The 23,207-nt window shown below is 42.1% G+C and overlaps 1 protein-coding gene across 5 annotated transcripts in view; it reads left to right on the forward strand.

The window, feature by feature from the left end:
• Positions 1–23,207, forward strand: part of tnr (tenascin R (restrictin, janusin)) — a 132,242-nt gene that overhangs the window by 77,352 nt on the left and 31,683 nt on the right. For 3 of the 5 annotated variants that reach the window (XM_010891322.4, XM_010891321.4, XM_034291483.1), the window contains exons 5-12: positions 2,859–3,122; positions 9,740–9,855; positions 12,567–12,717; positions 14,489–14,758; positions 15,094–15,297; positions 15,952–16,041; positions 16,293–16,556; positions 21,130–21,396. In XM_010891322.4, the coding sequence (XP_010889624.2) occupies positions 2,859–3,122; positions 9,740–9,855; positions 12,567–12,717; positions 14,489–14,758; positions 15,094–15,297; positions 15,952–16,041; positions 16,293–16,556; positions 21,130–21,396 (1,626 nt within the window). The remainder of the gene's footprint in view (positions 1–2,858; positions 3,123–9,739; positions 9,856–12,566; positions 12,718–14,488; positions 14,759–15,093; positions 15,298–15,951; positions 16,042–16,292; positions 16,557–21,129; positions 21,397–23,207) is intronic. The other 2 variants (XM_010891324.4, XM_010891325.4) reach the window with 2 other exon arrangements.

Consider the following 23,207-nt stretch of genomic DNA (forward strand, 5'->3'; position numbering starts at 1 on the left):
GAGACAATATAAGCACGTGAGGATAGCCCGAAGGTCATTTTTTCGTAATTAGGGAGTAATTAATAAAGCTACAGAAACGGGTGTTGGAAGGCCAGTAGGGGGCACTTCTCTCAGATCTAAAGATGAAATGCAATGTCCTAGGACATTGCCCTGTTTAGAGTGCCATCTTTCGGGTGAGATGATAAATGTTGTTTTGACTCTTTGGATACGAAGGACCACATGGCTGTAGTGTCCTGGCAAAATGTTCAATCTGTCCCTCATCATCACTAATCACCGCTAGCTGTAAAATTAAGGATTACTGACAGCTCTAATGCAGTTCCACCTGCTAAAACAACCAATATGCATATTCTGCTTTGAATAGAACTGATTGAATTTGTCCCTAAATTGACATGATCGTATTTGCTTGCTTTTGGATGTGCTAATGTGTTACAATAGCCACACTGGAAAGGTTAACGTTAACTGGCAGGCAGAATGTTGTCCAATGAGGTTGCAAGTACAGTGTGGGAGGTTGGATTAGATAGTCGTGAGTTGAGCCAAAGCCTGTCCACTAATTTGTCCACATCGGCAGAGCTCACGACCGATTATGTGATGACATGGTTCACAACTTTGTGAGACCCAATTTGGCTATTGGCTGCTGCTTTCAGAACTACAGTTCATTTTTATTTTTATGGAATGTGTCTTCCCTGCGCAAACTCGCTATGAGCTAAGTTTGTTTATTCAACATACAATGGTAAGGCAACCAGCTGCAAAAGGATTGCTAGAGTTTGCTCAAGATTATGGCATACAGCTGAACCAACATCCCGTGTTCAGCTCAGATCCAGAAGAGTTTGATGAGTAATCAAACTTAAACACATTTGCTCAACTTTTTGTCCATTCGAACCAAGCAATTGGATGAGTTTGCTTTGTCTAAACCATCTAAATCATCTGTCTGAACCCAATGAGCACAATTACATGAGATGAGTAAAGGGAGTCAAGCAATGATGATACAATCAATCACATTTATTTATAAAAGCCCTTTTTACAACAGCAGTTGTCACAAAGTGCTTTACAGAGACACCCGGCCTTAAACCCCAAGGAGCAAACAACAGTAGTGTTGAATTTCAGTGGCTAGGAAAAACTCCCTAAGAAGGTTGAATTTTAGGAAGAAACCTAGAGAGGACCCAGGCTCAGAGGGGTGACCAGTCCTCTTCTGGCTGTGCCGGGTGAGATATTAAGAGTCCAATTGGAATAATAAATACATTTCTCTGGGCTAAATCCAGAGTCTATTTGATTTTAGACTAGGTCAGAAGTATGACCAGGTGGACAAGGACAGCAACGGGCCCCCCCAAACCAGGTACTCCGCAGGTGTGGATCAGGACCTCATCTCCTCCTAAAATTTAAAACTGGAGGAGACTGAAAATGTGAAGTGTATGCTCCCTGAAAACAGCGGGGTGGTCCTCAGCTTTATTGTATATTATTGGATTCATCCGAGTGTAGGACAGGCCAGTCTGAACATCCTGGTTCCACTGTAGGACAGGCCAGTCTAAACATCCTGGTTCCACTGTTGGACAGGCCAGTCTAAACATCCTGGTTCCACTGTAGGACAGGCCAGTCTGAACTTCCTGGTTCCACTGTAGGAAAGGCCAGTCTAAACATCCTGGTTCCACTGTAGGACAGGCCAGTCTGAACTTCCTGGTTCCACTGTAGGACATGCCAGTCTAAACATCCTGGTTCCACTGTTGGACAGGCCAGTCTAAACATCCTGGTTCCACTGTTGGACAGGCCAGTCTAAACATCCTGGTTCCACTGTTGGACAGGCCAGTCTAAACATCCTGGTTCCACTGTTGGACAGGCCAGTCTGAACTTCCTGGTTCCAGTGTACGACAGGCTAGTCTGAATGTCTGTGTAGGACAGAGGAGCAGTGTAACGGTTCACCCCTCCCTCTCTCTGCTTCTCCGTTGCAATGTTACTCTGTGATTAATGACAGAAAGATAGAGAACTGCAGGGAGGGTCTGTCCTGGCTGAGAAAAAGTGTCCTAAATGGCACCCCACTCGGTTTATAGTGCACTTTCATTGACCAGAGACAAGAAGGGCCCTATAAAGGTAATAGAGTGCCATTTAGGATGTACTCAAAGACTTTCAGCAGGGCCGCTGCTCTAAACATCTAAGCGTTGGCTTCACGTGGAGACTCTCGTGGGTGTCCTTCATTCTGTTGGAAGGCTTAGTTAAAGTGCTCACTCCCTATAACCCGTATCAATCACTATACTACTGGTTTCTTTTTTTGTGTGTCTTACTTAAGACTGAATCTGGTCCCTGCGATAAATCTCTGTGAATGCCGCAGGAGTTTGCTTTACTCCAGTGTCAGTCTTTAGGAGGAGGCAGCCAAGGCTCCATCTGTTGTGCGTGCGGAAGTAACTAAAACGCTACCTCGAGTCCTTTAACGGCTCCCCAAGGAGGGCTTAATTCTCCGCCAGCTTCGCCACCACTGAGTCCATTCTGCCATGAAAAGTCCCACACTGCTAGATGACAACAGGACAAGATCTGTTACTCTCTCTGATTGAGCTGTAAACGTATCTTCTCTTGTTTATGCAAGGCTTCATTTGCATTCCATGCTCAGAGCCTCTCAGGTTTATGGCCAGGTTCTGTCCTAGTAGCCTCCTAAGAATATCAATGCCTTCAACATCCACTGTCATACAAAAGCTACATTTGTCGCACTACTGGCCTCAGTCGAGTGCAAATCAGAACGGGTTGTTTATACATGTGGGTCAACCGAGACGGAGCATGAATAAAAGACAATCATCTGCTGCATGAAAGGAAATGCACGTTACTGCGAAGTTGCAAGATTTTAATTTCACAGGCAAATGTCATCTCACCCACAGTGGCTCCGGCTCTTAACCTACGCATCAGGGGTGTGACAGAGCGTACCATTGACCTGGAGTGGGATGTGTCAGCACTGACGACAGACTACCTGGTCACCTACGTGACCACCAGCCCAGGTGGGGTCCAGCTGGAGATCAGGGTCCCTGGTAACACCACTGCCTGCACTATCCCAGACCTGGAACCTGGCGTCGAGTACAACATCAACCTGTATGCTGTGGTGGACAATGTCATCAGTGTACCTGCCAATGTCCAGGTGTCAACCTGTGAGTAAAACATGCCGGAATCTTCTCTCTTTTTATCCAGGACATCATCGTTGTCTGGCATCAGGTGGCGTCATTATCTACGCCGTCTGTCTGCCCATATACGTGAAACTCATCTCTAAACATTAAGATGTTGCTAATCTGTTTGACACCATTCCATGAATTCAGAAAATCACTGCACTCTCCCCCATCTACTGTAGCTATTGGTAGATATGTTTTTGTTATCTGCAGCTCACAGCTAACTTGTTTCAATGGCCATAAAGGAACTTTAGCTAACATGCCAGCTAGTGGATTATGTTGTACTGCACATAAATGTTAGGAAAATACCTTCCTCTAGGTATTTACACATGTAAAATAAGGATTGTCCAGGGATATTACCATATACGAAAATTTTATTTTGAAGAGAGTGGTACAGATTAAATTAAATGTAAAGAAATCAAAATATAAGTTTACACCATTAACATTAGTTTTCCTTTCACATGACATGTTTGTTAAATTTCCACTATAGATTTGCTGTGGTAAACAAGGTCATTTTTTATTTTAAGTGCAGCAAATGTCAAATAGAGAAATAGTTACTAAAAATTGCGATGAATATACCAATCAGAGGGCGAAATTGCTCTGACATTTTTTGGCTACAATCAAGATTTAAAGATCATCTTGACATCTGTGTTAGGGACCGGTTAATCACTGGCCAATGTTGGTTGCAACTGAGCTTTGCCAGTGATTTTAGCGAGTAGTGATGCTTCACTGAAATGTCTGCTGGTATTAATCTGGTAGTTTTCCATGCTTGCAATTGGCCTTATAGTTTTAACTATACTTTAGACTATTCAGTACAGTGTTTGTTTTCAATTCAATTTTTTGGCAACAAAACATTCTCAGTTTGTAATTTACATGTTTAAGAACAAATAGGTAAGCATTAATAAGTAGAATAAAAAAGTATACCAATAGTGGTGTTAAAAATCAGCTGTTTCGTATAGTGTTTGAAATAATTATCGCATATCCGGTTGTCAAGGGAGAGAATAATTCAATTATTTATTGCAGCATTAGATAGTTTTGTTCATGAAGTTACAGACCTGGTCTTCTTTACACGACCTCAATCTCTTCTCACTCAATCTCTTCTCACTGTAATGTTGGTTACAAGCTGACATATACATTGAAGAGTGTGTTTACCTAGCAAAGATCAGGTTTCCAAGACAGTATGCCAAATGGTAAATGTAAGCATTGCTGTGGTTATCAGAGCACAACTTACAGAGAGAATCTAAACAGAGAGGTTTCTGTTGTTCTCATTATCTAGGCATATTCATATTGTAATTATTAATGTTCAGATTCCACAGCGGCATGCCCCTTTAAGTTAACCACAAGTTAAAATGTGAAAATTGTTAAAAGAAATCTATTTAGTTTTCCTTTTTGAGTGTCAATATTGAACTTCAGTGAAAGTTCTAAGATGTTGGAATTAACTGTCAAGAGGTGATTTATCAAAACACTTTCACACTAAATAACCTGCGTGATGGATACACTTAAATTTGCCCATTACAAGATAACCATTACCATATAGTACATGTATAGTAGGTATGTATTGGGTCCTCCTAAAAACTCATACAAACATACGCTGTATGTTAACAGCCACATCTTCAGTGAAAAAGGCCCTTTTTTCAGCATAATGTGATTAGGCTCTTGCCACCTGCTGTGTAGAAATGCCAGATTGGCAAATTGCTGCAGGCTCTTAATTTCTAGTCAATGTTTTTAAGACTTATGGGAAACTCTCATTTTGCCAGGGAATAAGAAGCATTTTTTATATTCAGTTAACATTCAGTTATTTTAAAGGACTGATTGGGCCATCACTAAGAATTACAATTGTCATCAGCAGGAAACACAATGCTAAAAAAATTAAATAAAATTATGAAGAAAATACAATCCTGACTAGACCATCTTCATAGCCTATTTTGTTTTTATTAGTATCTGTCCGTGTACTATAATTGTGAAAATTACCATAGTGGTTTGCATATTTATTTCACTCCTTCTGATTAAGACTCTGGTGTCTGGACATAGGATAAGGCAGAATGGCAAAGAAGACGTGGGACCTGCATTTTCTTTGTACTTTACTGTTGCATGTCCCAAGATGCCTCTGATGAGAGATTACATGGTGTATTGACCGAAATAACCTGGCACAACATATGCAGATCAGCCGATCCTACGCAGTTAGTGTGACAAGCCAGCCATATTACAAATAAACTGAAATCGTTTGACAGGGAATTTAGCCTCTCAGCTGCATGAATATAGAACTGCCAACATTCTATTACAAACATTTACTTAGACAAATTATGACTACAGTTTATTTGTTCTTCTGAACAAATGAAGGTATTGAAGAACACCCTTTTTATCCTTTTACATTTTTCTTCATCACTTGAAGCTCTGACTAAGGCATACTGACTGATGCATAATCTTCAATAAATGACCAACAGGGATACAAGCAGGAATAGTGTGTTGGTTTCCCTTTTCCAGTTCTTTGTTGACCACACATGCAGAAATCTAGATTAAATCTTATGAAATATATTTAATGAAAATTATAAATAAGTGTTTTTATTTTTTTAATAAATGACAACACAAAACAGAAGGGAACTGAACAGTCAGAAATGCCCGGAGTTGATTGAACATATTTATGAATTTTCTCCAAGCTAACCTCCCAATCTGCTACAGAAATGTCAGTGTGTAGTTCGTCCTCCCAGTTTGCTTTGATGGAATCTGATGAAGATGGGTTGACAGAGAATGAAATGTGTCATATAGGCAAGGCATACTGTACAGATGCCTGAGATGGAGACCATATTGATGCACACTTCGTAGAAGGCCTAACATTTTTAAATGCAGGAAAACCTAGTCTCTAATCTGTAGGTTTATGAAAACATTTATGGGAAGGTCATAAGTTTCCCTCAGCAAATTAATATATATATATTTATCTATGCTACGGTATGAAATCCCAGCTCCCCGCATCACTCAAAGTTATTATCAAGATTAGAGGGGCAGAAGAGGGATTCCTCACTATCGGGAGCAGGAATGACATTGGACTAAGGTCAAATTTGCTTTCAGATAGGGGGAACACCAGATTTTAATTAATTACCACATCGTAAGGAAATTGATATGGATAGCAACAACATGTTTGATTGAGTATTTTAATACCAGTATCAAACCAAACATATTTAAAAACATATTGAATATATTCAAGTTACAGTTAAATTAGGAATATGGGCTTAAGGTGCAGTTTCTTAGCTGTAATTTGAGGGTATTTACTTCCAAATTGGAGGAAGGGTTTAAGAATTACAACTCTTTAATATGTAGCCCCCTCTTTTCAAGGGACCAAAAGTAGTTGGACAATTGACTCAAAAGCTGTTTCATGGACAGGTGTGGGCTGTTCCTTTGTTATTTCTTAATCAATTAAGCAGGTAAAAGGTGTGGAGTTGAGATCATGTGTGGCATTCTTATTTGGAAGCTGTTAATAAAAACATCAGAGAGATAGCAGGAACATTAGGAGTTGCCAAATCAACAGTTTGGTACATTCTGAGAAAAAAAGAACTTGCTAGTGAGCTCTGAAACGCAAAAAGGCCTGGACTTCGCCAAAAAACTTATAGAAAAAGCCTACCCAGTTCTGGAACAGCATTCTTTGGACAGATGAAACTAAGATCAACCTGTACCAGAATGATGGGAAGAAAAAAGTATGGAGAAGGCTTGGAACGGCTCATTATCCGTAGCATACCACATCATCTGTAAAACACGGTGGAGGCAGTGAAAAAATTAATATTTTATTTATGATTGTGTTAATTTGTCCAATTACATTTGAGCCTCTGTAATATGGGGACTCTGTATGAAAATGGCTGCAATTCCTAAATGTTTCATGCAATATTCTTGTTCAACCCCTTGAATTAAATCTGAAAGTCTTTAATGCATTTCAATTGCATCTCGGTTGTTTCATTTCAAATCCATTGTGGTGGCATACAGAGCCCAACTTATGAAAAAAGTATTTCAGGCGCCTAAGACTTTTATACTGTACTGTAAATGAGCTTGTTGGACATCCCATTCCAAAATCACATGCATATGTAGTTGCCCTGCCCGCCCCCTTTGCGGCTATGAATGCCACCACTCTTCTGTCTTCGTCTTGGGAAGACTTTCCACAAGATTTTGGAGTGTCTCTGTGGGAATTTATGCCCATTCAGCCAAATGAACCACAACCAGATTCGTCCATAAGCCTGCCAGATTTAGTGAAGCGTAATTCTTCACTCCTGAGAACACATTTCCACTGCTTCAGGGTCCAGTGACGGTGTGCTTTACACCACTTTACACCACACACTTACACCAACCGATGCTTGGTATTGAGCATGTTGATGTGAGGCTTTTATGCACCCGTGAACAATGGGTGTGGCAGAAACACCTGAACTCAATAATAAATGTGTCCACAGACTTTTGGCCATATTGGGTACGTCACCATAATTTGCTGCTGAACTACTGTGCCCTTTGTATTTATTGGGACCATCAAGCATTTATTTTTCCTTTTTTGTCTCTCCTAACGTTTGCATATTAAATAAAACTGTAACTATGATTTTAAAGTATATAATGGTAGCTTTTCTATTCGAATATGGCTTGATAGACAAGGGCATGTTTGGCTATGACTGCAACTGGCCAACTTGTCTTTATTGAAGATGTAGCTGCTGAGGTGTATAAAAGCATCTTGTTTGCTAAAGTATAAGCAAATTGTTCCAAACTGCCCTTCATCATACAGCGAGACAATGACCCCAAACATACTGCAGTTGCAACTAAATGCATTGACTGGCCAAGTTAAAGCAAATTGAACATATCTGTCATTTGCTTCGATAAAAGGAAAATGGTGTAATTGAGTTGAAGACATCAGGCAGTTGTTGCAGGCAAAGCTATGCAATAAAATACTAAACATACATGCTTAATTTGGATATTATATTAAATGAATCTGTCTAAAAACATTTGGTGCCCTTTTAGGAGAATTATGTATGAAGTGTGTCATTTGTAAATGGTGAAACCAATATGTACACAAATACCCTAAAATTAAAGCTGAGGATATATACTTTATCCTCAGTGAAAGTTCCATGTCAGGGCAGCCACTCTGTAGCCAGTTATCATACTTTGACACTGGGCTTGTTTGTTCTTCGTGGACCGGTACTCTGAATGGGGATCTCTTTTGTTTTGTAAGAACCTCTCCACCTACCCACCCAGGGTATGCTTTGCATATCACGTGTGTTGTCAAACACAATACATTACATGACTTTGTCTGCCCTCAAAGTATTTCCTGCATGTATATTTGATGTTTCACATGTAAGACTACGTTACCAAGTCAATCAAAGAGCAGCATACAATAAACTTGTGTGTGTGTGTGGGGGGGGGGGGGGGTTCAAGCAGTAACTAGAAAATGTAAAGAGCTTGTGGGTTTTAAGTTCCATATATTCACAAAATGTCCTCTGCGAATGTGCAGCAGTTTTTGGATCTGAAGGTCAGAGAAAAGACGCCTCCACATCCACTTCATACATTTTATGTGATACAACTAAGTCATGGGTTCACAGTCTCGTCTTTTGTAATATCTCGGCCAAGACATGAGAAAACAGTAGTCGGTGGGCGTACTGCGCATTTGTGCAGTTGCGTGCATGAGCAAAACTACTAATGAGGGACACCTATCATTCATTATTCAAAACACAGAGGAGGTGCCTTTTCATAGACTTGAGTCCCAGAGATGGCAATAGGACAATATTATCTCTAGTGATAGCTAGCATAATTTGACCACTCAGAAAATTGCCACGCCATGAACTTGGCTCGTGTAGCAACAAGGAAACTGTGCAGTTATTTCGTCATGTTCTGGGGATGTGAGTGAAGTTAAGTTTGTGTGCACCTTTGACAGACAGTCCAACAATGAGGATAAAATGGTATTTGACGTTATTAACCTTAAAAATAGGTGCTGAGATACACCAATGGTATGTCTACTGAAATGTTGCCAATCAACAGATATAAGTGGGACCCAAAAGACACCCACCTTGAGAGCACACTGAATTTGCCTCAGAAAAAGACAAACTAAAGTGAATACTCACATCAATTTAGGACTGAAAATAAACATTTGCAAACAAAAACAGGGAAACAACAAAACTGTTGTGATATCACAGAAAGTATGAAAAGAGACAATTAAAGGTGTTGCTATCTCAGAATCAGATTTTTCTGAGTGCCGCTTTACCCTAATGTGTTCCGGCTCTGACCCAGCCCATCGGTTTCTGGGACCAATCACATTTCTGGGACTGCTTTCGCTCTCTATACTGTTGTTCGTGCAGGCGTTTGGATCCAGAATCATTGCAGGGAGGCTAGTAATGTCCATTGCACAGTGTTTGGTCAATAAGCTGGCTAATAAATAACCACAAGGGTATTCAACAGTGTGTTGGAAAGCAGCGGATGTGTTCCTTCCGCCTGGCCTGACATCCACTTATAAGGAACATGGGTGAGGTCCATCCCCCCACACACTTCTTCCCCTGCCCCAGGTGGTAAGGAGCCTGTGTAAGGTGGGTGATTTATCGAGCATACAGAAGATGAAGGCCTATAATACATCTCTCCTTGCCTCCTAGATCTCTCAAATCCAAACGGTTTACTCTTCAAATCCATCACAGAGACGTCTGTGGAGGTGCAGTGGCAACCATTCTACTACGCACTGGATGGCTGGGAAATAAGCTTCATTCCTAAGGTAATGTTCTACGGGTAAAGAGGACAGTTCTGGATGGCTATTCAACTCCAGCTGCTTACTAAAACAGTTGGAATGAATACAGAGTGAATTTCACAGGGTAGATATCATGTTGCACTGTATTTAACCTTTATTTTATCAGGGAGTCGTACAGGAAACTTTGCTCTGGCTAGGAATTTGGCTGTACGTGTTTTTAGGCAGAAGTTTAACAAAAGTCAAAACAATAGGATAAGTAAGAATGGGAAATGTACTCTTTTTTTGCCGGACAGCGTAAGCGGAGCCGGCCAAGAAGAGCGAATATCTCTTACTGAGTGACTGACTGACTACCCCTTGTTAATTGGCGTAGTGGTTAGAGATGCAGACTTATATAGGTCCCGAGTTCGTATCTCCAAGTACGCATTGTGAATTATTCCGTATTGACGACAAACATTGCTGGCTAAAACCTGAAACAGTATACGTTTATATTGCGACTGTTTCTGGCATGGAATAGTTTGTCTTCAGTCTCGCTAGCAATTGCTTCATTCTTATGATTATTCCTAAGAAGTTAGTAGATACTAGTAAGCCTATGACTAGCTAATAAGCTGTTAAAACGGCCAGTTGCAAAAGCAATACAGAAACGTTAGTCAGTCTAATTGGATCAATGTCATTCACGAATGGCCAATTAACTATTAAAACGGCCAGTGGCAAAAGAGGATTGGTTCAGGATAGAGACAAGAGGCTATACTGACACATGGCAAGCGTACAGCTTCGTGGTGTAGTGGTAAACGACACAGCCTTTCATGTGGGTGACCCGGATTCAAAAGTGGAGGTAGGAAAATGTTCTATTGCGGGGCGGCTGAACTAGGCTTGCCTGGTTTCTTGTTTATTCTAATCTTTCCATGTCTCCCATTTTTACAGTACTCAAAAAGTTTCCCATTTACCTACTACAATATGTTTTGACATTTTTCTAGCATAAAGTATTTATAAATGTAAACATGTATTAAGGATAAAAAAGGTTGCACGTTCAACATGCATATATAGTTCCCCGAAAAATCCAGTCACTGGCTTCAAAAACATTCAGAACAGGGTTCTGGGGTAAACATTGTGAAACAATTGTATGTTTTACTCTGCCTTTATTTATTATGAGACATCAAGCTAAGACCTACGACAGCAGTCAAAAGATTGTAGGGCTTCGGCAATATAATTTGCAACTACTGTAAATGATATAACAGTACTGTGCCCAGGTCTAAAATTTGTTTGTGCAATAACATAAAAATGATGCAGATTTGCATTTACCAATTATTCCAGAATATTAGCAAGGCAAAACAATTTAGAGCCAAACATGATCAAGGTATTATATTACATAAGACCTTGAAAATGATTGACCTCTACCATGTCTTGCAGCACATGGATGGTATTCCGTTCTTTAGGAATGACCCAGAAACAGTTTGCAGCTCGGTATGTTAAATCTCAGGAGGCTTTCTTTTGAAATACTAGTATTTTATTTCTAAATATAAATAAAGAAAATAAAAACATTTGGGGAAGAGATCAACTTAAACTCTCAGCCAAATCAGACTGTGGATTGGCCAATGCTTACTCACGATTAGGAGGATCAGCAAGCAGGTGCCCTCTTCAAACTCATATCCATAATAACCACAGGTTCAAAGTTTGGAGAGGTTTTTCCCTTCATAAATACCAGGTCCTCTTATCCTTAGTACCTCTCTCCATAATTGGCTTTCTCCTGAAGGTACTTGAAGAAGGATAGAAGTTTGGATGTGCTCAAAGACTTAAGCCTGGGTTTTAAGATGAAAAGCATAAATGGCTTGGAAACAAACCCGGAAAGCTTTTGGAGGTGACAGGATATGAATACAAAGCAGCATGGGAGAAGCTGGGTCACAGTGCACTTCAATCTACACCACTGGCTGTGAGGCTCCCTTAGTCTGTCTGCTAGCTAGTTCCCTCGCCGTATAGGTTTTGAGGGTTTCGACATCGACGTCGTCACTTGGGAAATCATATTAGGAGTCAGAGTGTCGACCCCTGCGGGTTTAATCCGAAAGCACCCTGAAACTTCACAATATCGTAATGGATGTGCGCATTAAAGTGGTGGCTGGAGACAAACATGGGTTCACGGCCAAAAGCAATGAGAAATGAGGGCTCGCCCAGTGAGTAACCCCACACAAACCTTTGTATCTGGGAAAAGATGCAAGGCATTGCTAGATATTCAGAGTTGTTTACTCAATATTACCATGCCAAATTACCTTTTTGGATTGGTTGTTCCTCCGTCTGTCGGGTCGGTCAGTCGGTCGGTCGGTAGGTCATAAACCTGTCATTGAAATATGATCTGGATTTTTTTTACAAAGTCATTTACCACAGAACTCTTAACAAGACCTAAAGCTTTACTGCCAAAAGAGCAGCCAAAGTGAGCTTCATTTATCATAAAACCAATCACACAACATTATATTTATGGATGCCACAGCTTGGGTGCTCGCCAGAGCAGTGAGGGTTGAGGTTTATTCAAATCCTACCCCTCCACCAACTTCAGCCCGGGGTAGATCAAGTGGAACCATAGCTCCTAAGAGAGGAGCCGAAATTATGCCAGATAGTTCCATGAGCACACCCGCGTGTGGCAGTGTGCACGTGTGGGTTAACGTGTGTGTGTGTGTGTGCGTGCGCGTGTGTATGATGAGGAACTCTAGTAACGCCAGAGAGTTCTAGCTGTCTGTGTTTTCTGACAGGACAACGATGGAGGGATGACAGCCCAGTTACCCAGCACCATCACTTCATTCCACCAGACAGGGTTGAGACCGGGAGAAGAGTACACCGTCAACCTGGTGGCTCTGAGGGACCAGGGCCGCAGCCAACCAGTATCCGCCACTGTCACCACATGTATGCACAGTTCTGTCCGTGGTCGCTCAAACCTCACCGAAACTCTCCCCCACACACTCCTATCCACTGTGTCCGTAAACATTTGGTTGTTATCATACCCCTGCACGTGGGTTTCAGGGGTCTGTGTGCGGAGTCAGGTGGCCTGGCTTTAACCAAGAGGTTGCTAGATTGAAACCCTGAGTCGTCAAGGGAGAAAACATCTGTCCTTCTGTTCCTGAGCAGGGCAGTAAAAGCTAATTGCTCCCCAGGAGCTCAACGTGGCACGTGGCGGAAGTTACATTTCTATCGGGCCTTGTATTTAGTTGGCGACGAGGTGAATTTAATCCATGCCCTTCGTTTTCCCATCTAAATTCCCTCAGCTGGATCACGGCGTCTGTATGTTGTGCCTAGTGCTGCTGCTGTTTCTATTTATCCACCCCATGTCACGGAGTGCCTCTGCTCTTCACACGTTGTCTCTTTGTGGTCCTTCATGTCTGCCCCCTTAGTCTGCACTCTCCATGTGAATGTTGTCTCAGTGTAGCTTGGAAACACACGACTCAAGATGGGGGGATTCACACATACAAATCTCACACACAAGCACAGACATGCGTGACAGGGCTGAGACTAATGGAAAATGTCACCGTGACAAATGGCTCAGTCTAATGGCAATTATGCACTTAATGTAAACTTCACCCAGGAATTCTACACACCGACACTTCCAGACAGTGGGATTAGATTCAATTGAACTTTCCCATACAAAGTGATATTACGCGCGCATTGCGAAAAACACCATTCATTTTCCAACCCGGGCCCACTGTCGGTTGTAATTAAGTACGCATTCATAATTCATGAGCATTCATAAATGTTTCACCGTGTCCACCCACAGATACCTTATTGGATAAAGAAAGCCAAATTTGAAGACACTCAATTATTTATGGCTGTAAAGATTTTGCCATCCTTCTTCGAGGAACGATAGGAATACTTGAAACGTCTGGCGAGGGAATAAGGGGGTTCGTTCTTGGCCAAGAGTCTTGCATCACCTTCTGCAATCTTTCAGGGAACCCGACGCTTAACCACAAGAGGAGTTCTGTAGTCAGTCACAGCGAATGTTTCAGATTTTAATGGTCTGGTCGGATACATGGAGGTTTAGCTCCATTGCAAGGCCGGTTGAAGCAGCAGATGCTCCTGGCCACCTCAGTGAAAAACGGGTTAATTACAATCCATCCGATTAGCATTCTGAGAGACATGTGGCCAAAAAGCGGCCAGCCCTTTCCGCAGTGCTGAAGCTATACTGTTCTGTGGATCTAAGCCACTGCAAATTTTCATGCTTGTTTAGCCAACAGCGCTTTTTCCCCCTTTTTTTCATAGGTACTGTAATCTAATTATTGCTCGGTCCACACAATTGCCATGGAGACAATTCCATTATTAAATGTATTTTTGGAAGCTATTTCGGTATCGCCCCAAGAGTCTTGTTTTGTCTTACATGTTCTTCAGTTAATAAACAATGTTCACTGCCTCTAAACCTGCAAAGCAGTGAGTTTCTTCTGGTTCTGTGGTAGAACACTAGTCATGGCCGCCTCCTCCAGTACCAGTGTGAACCGTACACATGGTTACCACATCTATGGTTCACCAGTGTCCTAAATGGGAAAGCTCCTCCAACCCAGTACACTGTTATTGCACTACGTGCCCTGGTCAAGTGTATCAAAATACATAGAATAAAGAGTGCCATTTGGGACACACTTCAGATGGTGAAATCTGTCGTGTGGACTCACGTCTCCTGTAACCCTTACAGTAATGGATGGACCAACGCAGCTGATCGTGCGTGACGTCTCTGACTCTGTGGCCTTCGTGGAATGGACCAACCCAAAGGCCAAGATAGACCAGATAGTACTGCGCTACGGTCTGATTGGAGAGGACGGGCCAAAGACCACCTTCCGCCTGCAGCCCACCCTCAGCCAGTACTCTCTACAGGTTCTACGACCGGGTTCACGCTACCAGGTCTCCGTCAGTGGTGTGCGCAAGGGCAACGAGACCGGAACCGTCGCCACGGAGTTCACTACCGGTGAGGGCTGCAAAACAACCGTCTGCTTTATTATGCCTCTTTTATTTCCATTGAATGTATTTAATATGTTTGTTAAATCCATTTGCATTACATCGTCTACGTTAAATACAGTATATTATGCCAGTAGGCCCACTGTCCGGCGTTTTGTATTCAGGTCAGAAGTGTGCCAGTCATATCCGCAGAAATGTAATTACAAGCTGTTTACACATTTCAATACATTTTCATTTAGATATAGTCAGTCGTCCTTTTTTAATGTCTTGACTCCGTGATGTGACTGAATGTGGAAGCCATGTGCCACTTCTGATGATTGGTCTCAGTGGCCCCAACGTTGTCAGTTCTTTCGTTCTTCTCAGAGATCGACGCGCCCAAGAACCTGCGGGTGTTGTCCAAGTCTTCCACCACCCTGGAGCTGGAGTGGGACAACAGCGAGGCGGTCGTGGAGGGCTACCAGGTGGTCTACAGCACCCTGGCAGGTGACCGGTACAAAAAGGTCAACGTCAGACGAAGCGACGGACCCACCAGCAGGGCCGTACTTACAGGTGGGGGTTTTAGATGTTCTCGCTGCCGTTTTAAAGGACAAACTAACGTCTCGCCAGAAACAGACGCCGTTCTCGTTGTGAGGACTGACTGACATTTTAATGCTTTCTATGATGAGAGTGTTGATAGTTTGAGAGACGTGAGATGTTATCAGATGTGTGCAAAGAACGTGTCCGTCATGGAAAAAAGGGCAGAAAGGCAGGCTTTGTATGTGGGATGACGGCCATCTCTCTTCCTCAATTTCTATAACCTGATGAACTCAGTGTTGTAGTATTGATTTTTACTCAGGCTAATTATGCACTTGTAAAAAGGTTAGCGGGAATCTTAAGAAAACATATTGATGAACATGGTATCTGGCAAGCCCTTTGATATTAATGTGTTTTTTAATAGGCAGTTCTGAAAGGCTCCATCTGCCTACTCATTCTTCCTTTTTAATATCATCATATACGGTATTGTCCGCCAGGGTATTGCATGGAGAGATTCATTCACATAACAGCTAATGTTTAATGGTTTTCTTTTCACATACATATTAAAATCAATACGTGGCATGCTGTTCTCTGTGGCTCTTGTCCCTTTCGTTTTCTGTCATTCTCTTACCCTCTCAATGTCCCATTCCTATACTCTCCCTCACTCCTTCCCTCCTTCTCTCTCCACAGACCTATTGCCAGGTACAGAGTATGGCATTGGCATATCGGCCGTTCTTGGCACCAATCAGAGTTCTCCTGCCACAATGAATGCCAGAACTGGTAAGCGAGTTAATCACTTGGCTCCTTGCAAATCAGTTATCTGACATTGAAAATGAAAACTGCTAGTACCAGCGACCAGTAGCCAGCAAGGAATAACCTAGTTCTCTTTTGTCCGCCTCACGTTCTAATTGTTAGGCTTAGTAGATGGCTACTTAAAATGTTATTGATAGTCAGTAGATAATCTGTTGAGCGTCTACAGACACACTATTAGGACTCAAAATAAAGATGAAATCTTCATTTTGTTGATTTAGGCCTGGATTCCCCCATGGACCTGACTGTCATGGCGTCCACAGACAACACCATCACCCTGCTGTGGGGTGAGGTACAGGGGCCTATCGACCAATACAGGGTCACTTACACCTCCTCATCTGGCCTTACGAAGGAGGTGACCGTCCCCAAAGATGTGACCACCACCACTCTCAAAGACCTGGAGCCTGGCACGGAATACACCATAACTGTAGCTGCTCAGAGGGGAAGACAGCAGAGCACTGCAGCCACCATTGACTCCTTCACAGGTGACAAAATCAGAAATGAAGTCAAGTTTCATTAAGGAACTATTGTGTATACAGTAAAATACACAATAAAGGAAATGAGAAAAACATATAACTTTCCTGTTTCTTTGTAAGTGGATGACCATAAATCTATTCAAAGTGAGATATAATAATGGACAAACGTGAATTATTTTAAAGATACCTCTCATTAGCAGAATAACAACCAAGATCTGAATCATGGCCTTTTTGATGATTTATGTTATATAAGTTATCCTAATACATTTTTCAGAGTAATATCCTCAATTAAACTCCCAAGTGTTTGCCTGTACAAGAAAATTTACATATAAAATAACGGATATATATTTTTTTAAGTATTTGAGTAATTAATTAACATTTTGGTAATGAGAATTAAATTAGTTGACCACGAAAATTCAAGAATTCACTAGTCAATACACTGATGTTGATAGTCACTTTTGAATAAAATCTACTAGTATTTCAGAAACAAATTGTCGCTATTTAGAATGCTATTTACTTTTACTAGTAAAAGTAAAAGTAATCACAACAAGTAATGTTTTAGTAGTAGATTCTAGACTCTGTTCAAATGTACTAGTAAATATGTAAACTGCTAGTAAAAATTTGAATAGGTAATAGTAACAATTGAATATGTACTAGTATATAATAAATTTTTATTATTAAAGAATATTTCTGTAATGAGAATTATTTTAACTTACCAAGGAGGTTCAAGCATAACAGCGGCTGAATAATTTTAAATACACCTGACCTAGGACTCTCATTGGGGTGTAACAATCATAAAGTTTCACATAGATGAGTTTAAATCTTGTGTTTGCAATTTAAATGTGGTAATCATGTAACCAAATCGCAGAATGTTTTTTAGTTTTTCTATCCGAAAGTGTCATTACATTGTTAATATAATTATGTACAAAGGCATTTTCGTGTACTATTTTCTGATTGGCTTGAAAAACATTCTAGAGTGAGGAAGTAGGTTTTTAATTAATATGCATATTATCATTACCACAAAACTGAGGTTCTAATTTCCGATATGGACATCAGTGTGATGTGGAAATGACAATCAGTATTGTGAAAATGAAAATACCTTGCGAGAAAATGTCTTATTATAGCAGAAGTTTTTATGACTCATCAGATGTTTTGATATTTACAGTGGCTATAAAAAGTCTAAACACCCCTGTTAAAATGCCAGGTTCTTATGAAGTAAAAGAATGTGACTAAAATAAATCATGTCAGAACTTTTTCCACCTTTAATGTGACCTATACCGTGAACAATTCAATTGAAAAACAAACTGAAATCTCAGTCTTTTTGGGTAGGAGTCTATTAGCATGGCACATCTTGACGTGGCAATATTTGCCCACTCTTCTTTGAAAAAGCGCTCCAAATCTGTCAGATTGCGAGGACATCTCCTGTGCACAGCCCTCTTCAGATCACCCCACAGATGTTCAATTGGATTCAGGTCTGGGCTCTGGCTGGGCCATTCCAAAACGTTAATCTTCTTCTGGTGAAACCATACTTTTGTGGATTTGGATGTGTGCTTTGGGTCGTTGTCGTGCTGAAAGGTGAATTTCATCTTCAGCTGTCTAACGGACGCCTGAAGGTTTTGTGCCAAAATTGCCTGGTATTTGGAACATAATTCCCTCCACCATGACTAAGGCCACAGTTCCAGCTGAATAAAAACTGTAATCTAATTTGCCCCAAAGCAAAATGCTGCCACCACCATGCTTCACTGTGGGTATGGTGTTCTTTGGGTGATGTGCAGTGTTGTTTTTACACCAAACATACCTTTTGGAATTATGGCCAAAAAGTTCAACCTTGGTTTCATCAGACCGTAACACATTTTCCCACATGCTTTTGGGGGACTTGATGTTTGTTTTTGCAAACTTCAGCCAGGCTTGGATGTTTTTCTTTGTATGAAAAGGCTTCTGTCTTGCGACCCTACCCCATAGCCCATTCATATGAAGAATACAGGAGATTGTTGTCACATGTAGCACACAGCCAGTACTTGCCAGATATTCCTCTTGAAAGGCCTCTTGGAAGCCTCCCTGACCAGTTTTCTTCTCGTCTTTTCATCAATTTTGGAGGGACGTCCAGTTCTTGGTAATGCCATATTTTCTCCACTTGATGATGACTGTCTTCACTGTGTTCCATGGTATATCTACCATACCATACCATCTTCTTCCGCTTATCCGGGGCCGGGTCGTGGGGGCAGCAGTCTAAGCAGGGATGCCCAGACTTCCCTCTCCCCAGACACTTCCTCCAGCTCTTCCGGGGGGACACCGAGGCGTTCCCAGGCCAGCCGGGAGACATAGTCCCTGCAGCGTGTCCTAGGTCTTCCCCGGGGTCTCCTCCCGGTGGGACGGGACCGGAACACCTTCCCAGGAAGGCGTTCCGGAGGCATCCGAAACAGATGCCCAAGCCACCTCAGCTGACCCCTCTCGATGTGGAGGAGCAGCGGCTCTACTCTGAGCTCCTCCCGGGTGACCGAGCTTCTCACCCCATCTCTAAGGGATCGCCCAGCCACCCTGCGGAGAAAGCTCATTTCGGCCGCCTGTATCCGGGATCCTGTCCTTTCGGTCATGACCCAAAGCTCATGACCATAGGTGAGAGTAGGAACGTAGATTGACCGGTAAATCGAGAGCTTCGCCTTGCGGCTCAGCTCTTTCTTCACCACGATGGTATATCTAATGCTTTAAATATTATTTTATACCCTACACCTGACTGATATCTTTCAACAATGAGATCCCTCTGATCCTTTGGAAGCTCTCTGGGGACCATGGCTTTGATCTGAGATGCAACTAAGAAAATGTCAGGAAAATCCTACAAGAACAGCTGAACTTTATTTGTGATTAATCAGAGTCACTTTAAATGATGGCAGGTATGTAATGACTTCTATTTAACATGATTTTGAATGTGATTGGTTAATTCTGAACACAGCCACATCCCCAGTTATAAGAGGGTGTGCTCACTTATGCAACCAGGTTATTATAAGGTTTTTATTTTTCATTTTCCCCCTCAAAGATTTTTGTTTATTTTTCAATTCAATTGTTCCCATTATAGGTCACATTAAAAGAGGAAAACGTTCTGACATGATTTATCTTTGTCTCATTCTTTTAAATAAAAAAAAAACCTGTCATTTTAACAGGGGTGTGTAGACTTTTTACATCCACTGTATATGTGGCAATTCATAGCCCTGATATTGGTAGATTTTACTTTCAAAATGTTATCACATTTTATAACCAATAGCGTTGATGAGAATCAGTGGCATCGGGAACAGGGGGTAATTAAGGTTTTTGTAACCATTTGTAATAATTATAGTCATTTTAAATGTAACCGTTAACGTAAACCTTATCCTTGTGTAATAGAACCCAAGAACCTTAAAACATTGGAGATGAAAATGGTCTACTCGAAACCCAAAGGTGTTTTTCAAAATGGTTCCACACATAGGGGCAACCAATTTTTTTTTATTGTGAAACCCTTTTTCTGAGAGTGCAGCAAGCAGATGGTTACCAACATATTCTGTAGTTTGTTCATAGTACAGTAGGCTATCTGTAGGTCATCTACAATATAAGGGATGTTTCAAATAAAGTGAAACCATTCTTTCTTCTCAAGTACACTGGAAGCTCCCACATCACTAAACAAGTAATTATGTATATGGCTGAGTAGTTGAAAATTCAGTTTTACGGAGCAGGAGAATAAGCTTGCCTTTCTAGAATTTATAAGTGCTCTTGGGAAGGTGAATAGAAGTCAAGCTACTGTGTTATATAGTGTGTCTATCTTTGATGCTCCAGTTAATGTAAATCATTTACTGTCAGCTAACGAGCTCATTACATGCTCCATCATTTACCCTTTGATCCATCCAACGGATGGAAAATTATTCTATATTCATCTCTTTCTTTATTTCCTTCATCTCTCTTTCCCTTAAGCCCATTCTATCCACCCATCTACATCTGTCTTCACCAGACATCAATTGCACTTAGTAGTCTTCACATTCCTATTGCTGCTTCTTCTTCTTCTTCTGTTGACAACGCACTACCTCCAATGGCTAATGCTGGTGAATCAAACAACAGCCGAGCCTGGTTTTCATCCCTCTGCTGTCAGCGTTGACATCCTCCTTCACTGGGCTCCTTGTCATTCCATTGTCACTGGTCTCCCCGGCTCACTCTTTGACTTCGTCATCTCCATCCCTTCACGTCCACGTTCCACCCCATCAAGCTTATTACTTTACTGGCAATCTGACTGAGAGGGGCTCCGGATAGATCTGTCAATTAATTACCAGCCATGCAACCCACTAACTGACTGACTGTCCCATGCACATGAACCACCAGTCATCCACTGACAGGCTGACTGTCCCATGCTCATAAACCACCAGTCATCCACTGACTGACTGACTGTCCCATGCTCATAAACCACCAGTCATCCACTGACTGACTGACTGTCCCATTCTCATGAACCACCAGTTATCCACTGACAGGCTGACTCTCCTCAGCTTCTGAACCAGCCACCCCAGTTATAATGACGGCAGCTGTCCCACCCCCTCCATGACCGTACGGCCGGTCTGTCTTTCAGGCTTCCGCCCAGTCAGTGCGCTCTATTTGTCTGATGTCACGTGGGACTCGGTGGTGGTGTCGTGGAGCGCCCCGGCCCCGCCCGCCGACCTCTACATCCTCAGCTACAGCTCAGAGGATGGCACGGACACCTCCAAGGTCACCCTGGATGGATCCAAGACCCGAACCTCTGTCGAGGGTCTCCTGCCCTCCACTCAGTACACTCTCAACCTGATCACTATACAGGGAGAGACGACGTCCGAAGCTGTCCCAGCCACCATAACCACAGGTAGGTGACGTGTCTCCGCGAGGGGACAGGTTGGTGCTAACACTTCAGCGAACGGAACCAGACAGACTGAAACAAATTTGTCTTTTGTACATTTTTTAAATTTTTTATATGGCACGCGCTAAGGCGTGCAACCCAGAGCTACGCTGGAGATTCCCGGGGGTTATGTTGGGTCACAAGGGGATGACCACAAGGCTAAATAACTACTGACTGAAACAGAACTGCTGCCACATCGTATACATTGATTAACCACAGCGTGCATTGATGTCTAATTTCGGCTGACTGTTTGCTGACACAAGACAGTTGCTAACGAAGGACAACCTTTTGGGATAAACTTCCAAAGCTTGGGAAACACATCACATTGTATGAGCTGTACGTGCTTGGAATTCGCAGCGGTACTCAAGCAGCATTTTGTTTGTCAGCAAGTAGCCGAGCTGCCGAACAGAGCGGCATCCAGACACTTTTATGTAACGTGTACTCACGCTCATTAGGATTTTTACCTACGGCTGGGCTCGCTGAAGAAAAAACTTTCGGCCTCCACCTTTCATTTCTTTATTAATGCTTCCGTGCATAATCCTTCTTTAATTACTCCCGCTTAAACGCAGAGGCGTCCGGAATATTCAGCTGTAGTATCATCAAGCTGTTACTCACGGTCGCAGCTGCCAAAGCCAAGCAAAGATGTATTATCTGAGGAGGACAGGACAGTACTCGAATCACTCTGATATCAGCTCTGTGGAGAGCCACCTGCATTCTGCTGTCTGATTGCTGTTCTACATGCCAACTATCTTTGTCACGGCCTGCCAGAGTGCCAGCCACTCTCTCTTTGTGCGGAGAGACTGAGGAGGAAGGCTGGGGGCATCTCAGATTCAGACAGACACAGATTTGTTGTCGATCTTTGGCATCTCGGCGGTTTGTTATTGCGTGCTATTTTCTGCTTGTTATCTCGGCGTGCTATTATATGCAAATGAACGACAGGGTGGGTGGGCTCAATGTGGCACCTGACTGTCTTTGAATGTTGAAGGTATTTATTTGCTTCTTTCGATTGCCTCTTCTTATGGTAAATTAAGACAGCGTGTTTACTGAACCATGCAGTGTGTTCTCATACCCAACACAGGTGAATGCAGGTTAGTTGGGTTTAGTCCCAACTGTCACCCTATTCCCTGTAGTGCACTACACTGACTATGGCCCTGAGGGACTTGGGTTTGACAACATTTGTCACACGAATGCTGACTCTAAATTCAGAGCTATTACAGCCACCCGCGCTGCTGAATGGGAAATAATTAAAGATAGGCATACATGAATAATCACAACTTATTTACACTGCTGTTTCAAACCAGCAGAATTTAAATGAGACTGAAGCCTAACTTATAAATTGTTGTCGGCGCTGGTGAATAAAATTCATTATTGTAATGTAAATAGGAGAGTGGCAGCGTTGGTTTTACAAGCATTTTTATGGCTTTAATCCACAACAATGGGAAGAACCAATCTCTCCATCCCTCCCCTCCATAATGGATCCTGACCTTATAAGTCGATTTCATTGTTTGCTCACATTGTCTCTGTTGACCTTTGCTGTCGCAGCGGTAAGAGCTCAGGGGACACATAAACAAATCACAAACGAATCCCTTATGAGCAACAACACTCGATCACAATGCAAATATCTCACTGCTCTCCTGGCCTGGCATATTAGAAATATTTTGTGTTTTGACTGCTGGTATCATACCAACACGCATAAGACATGGAAAATGTATAGTATTCAAGATCTAAACAGAAAGTTTCCTGACATTTTTAAGTATTAAACTAACGGATTACAAAAT

This window comes from Esox lucius, chromosome 3 (assembly GCF_011004845.1).
Source record: "Esox lucius isolate fEsoLuc1 chromosome 3, fEsoLuc1.pri, whole genome shotgun sequence".
NCBI lineage: Eukaryota > Metazoa > Chordata > Actinopteri > Esociformes > Esocidae > Esox > Esox lucius.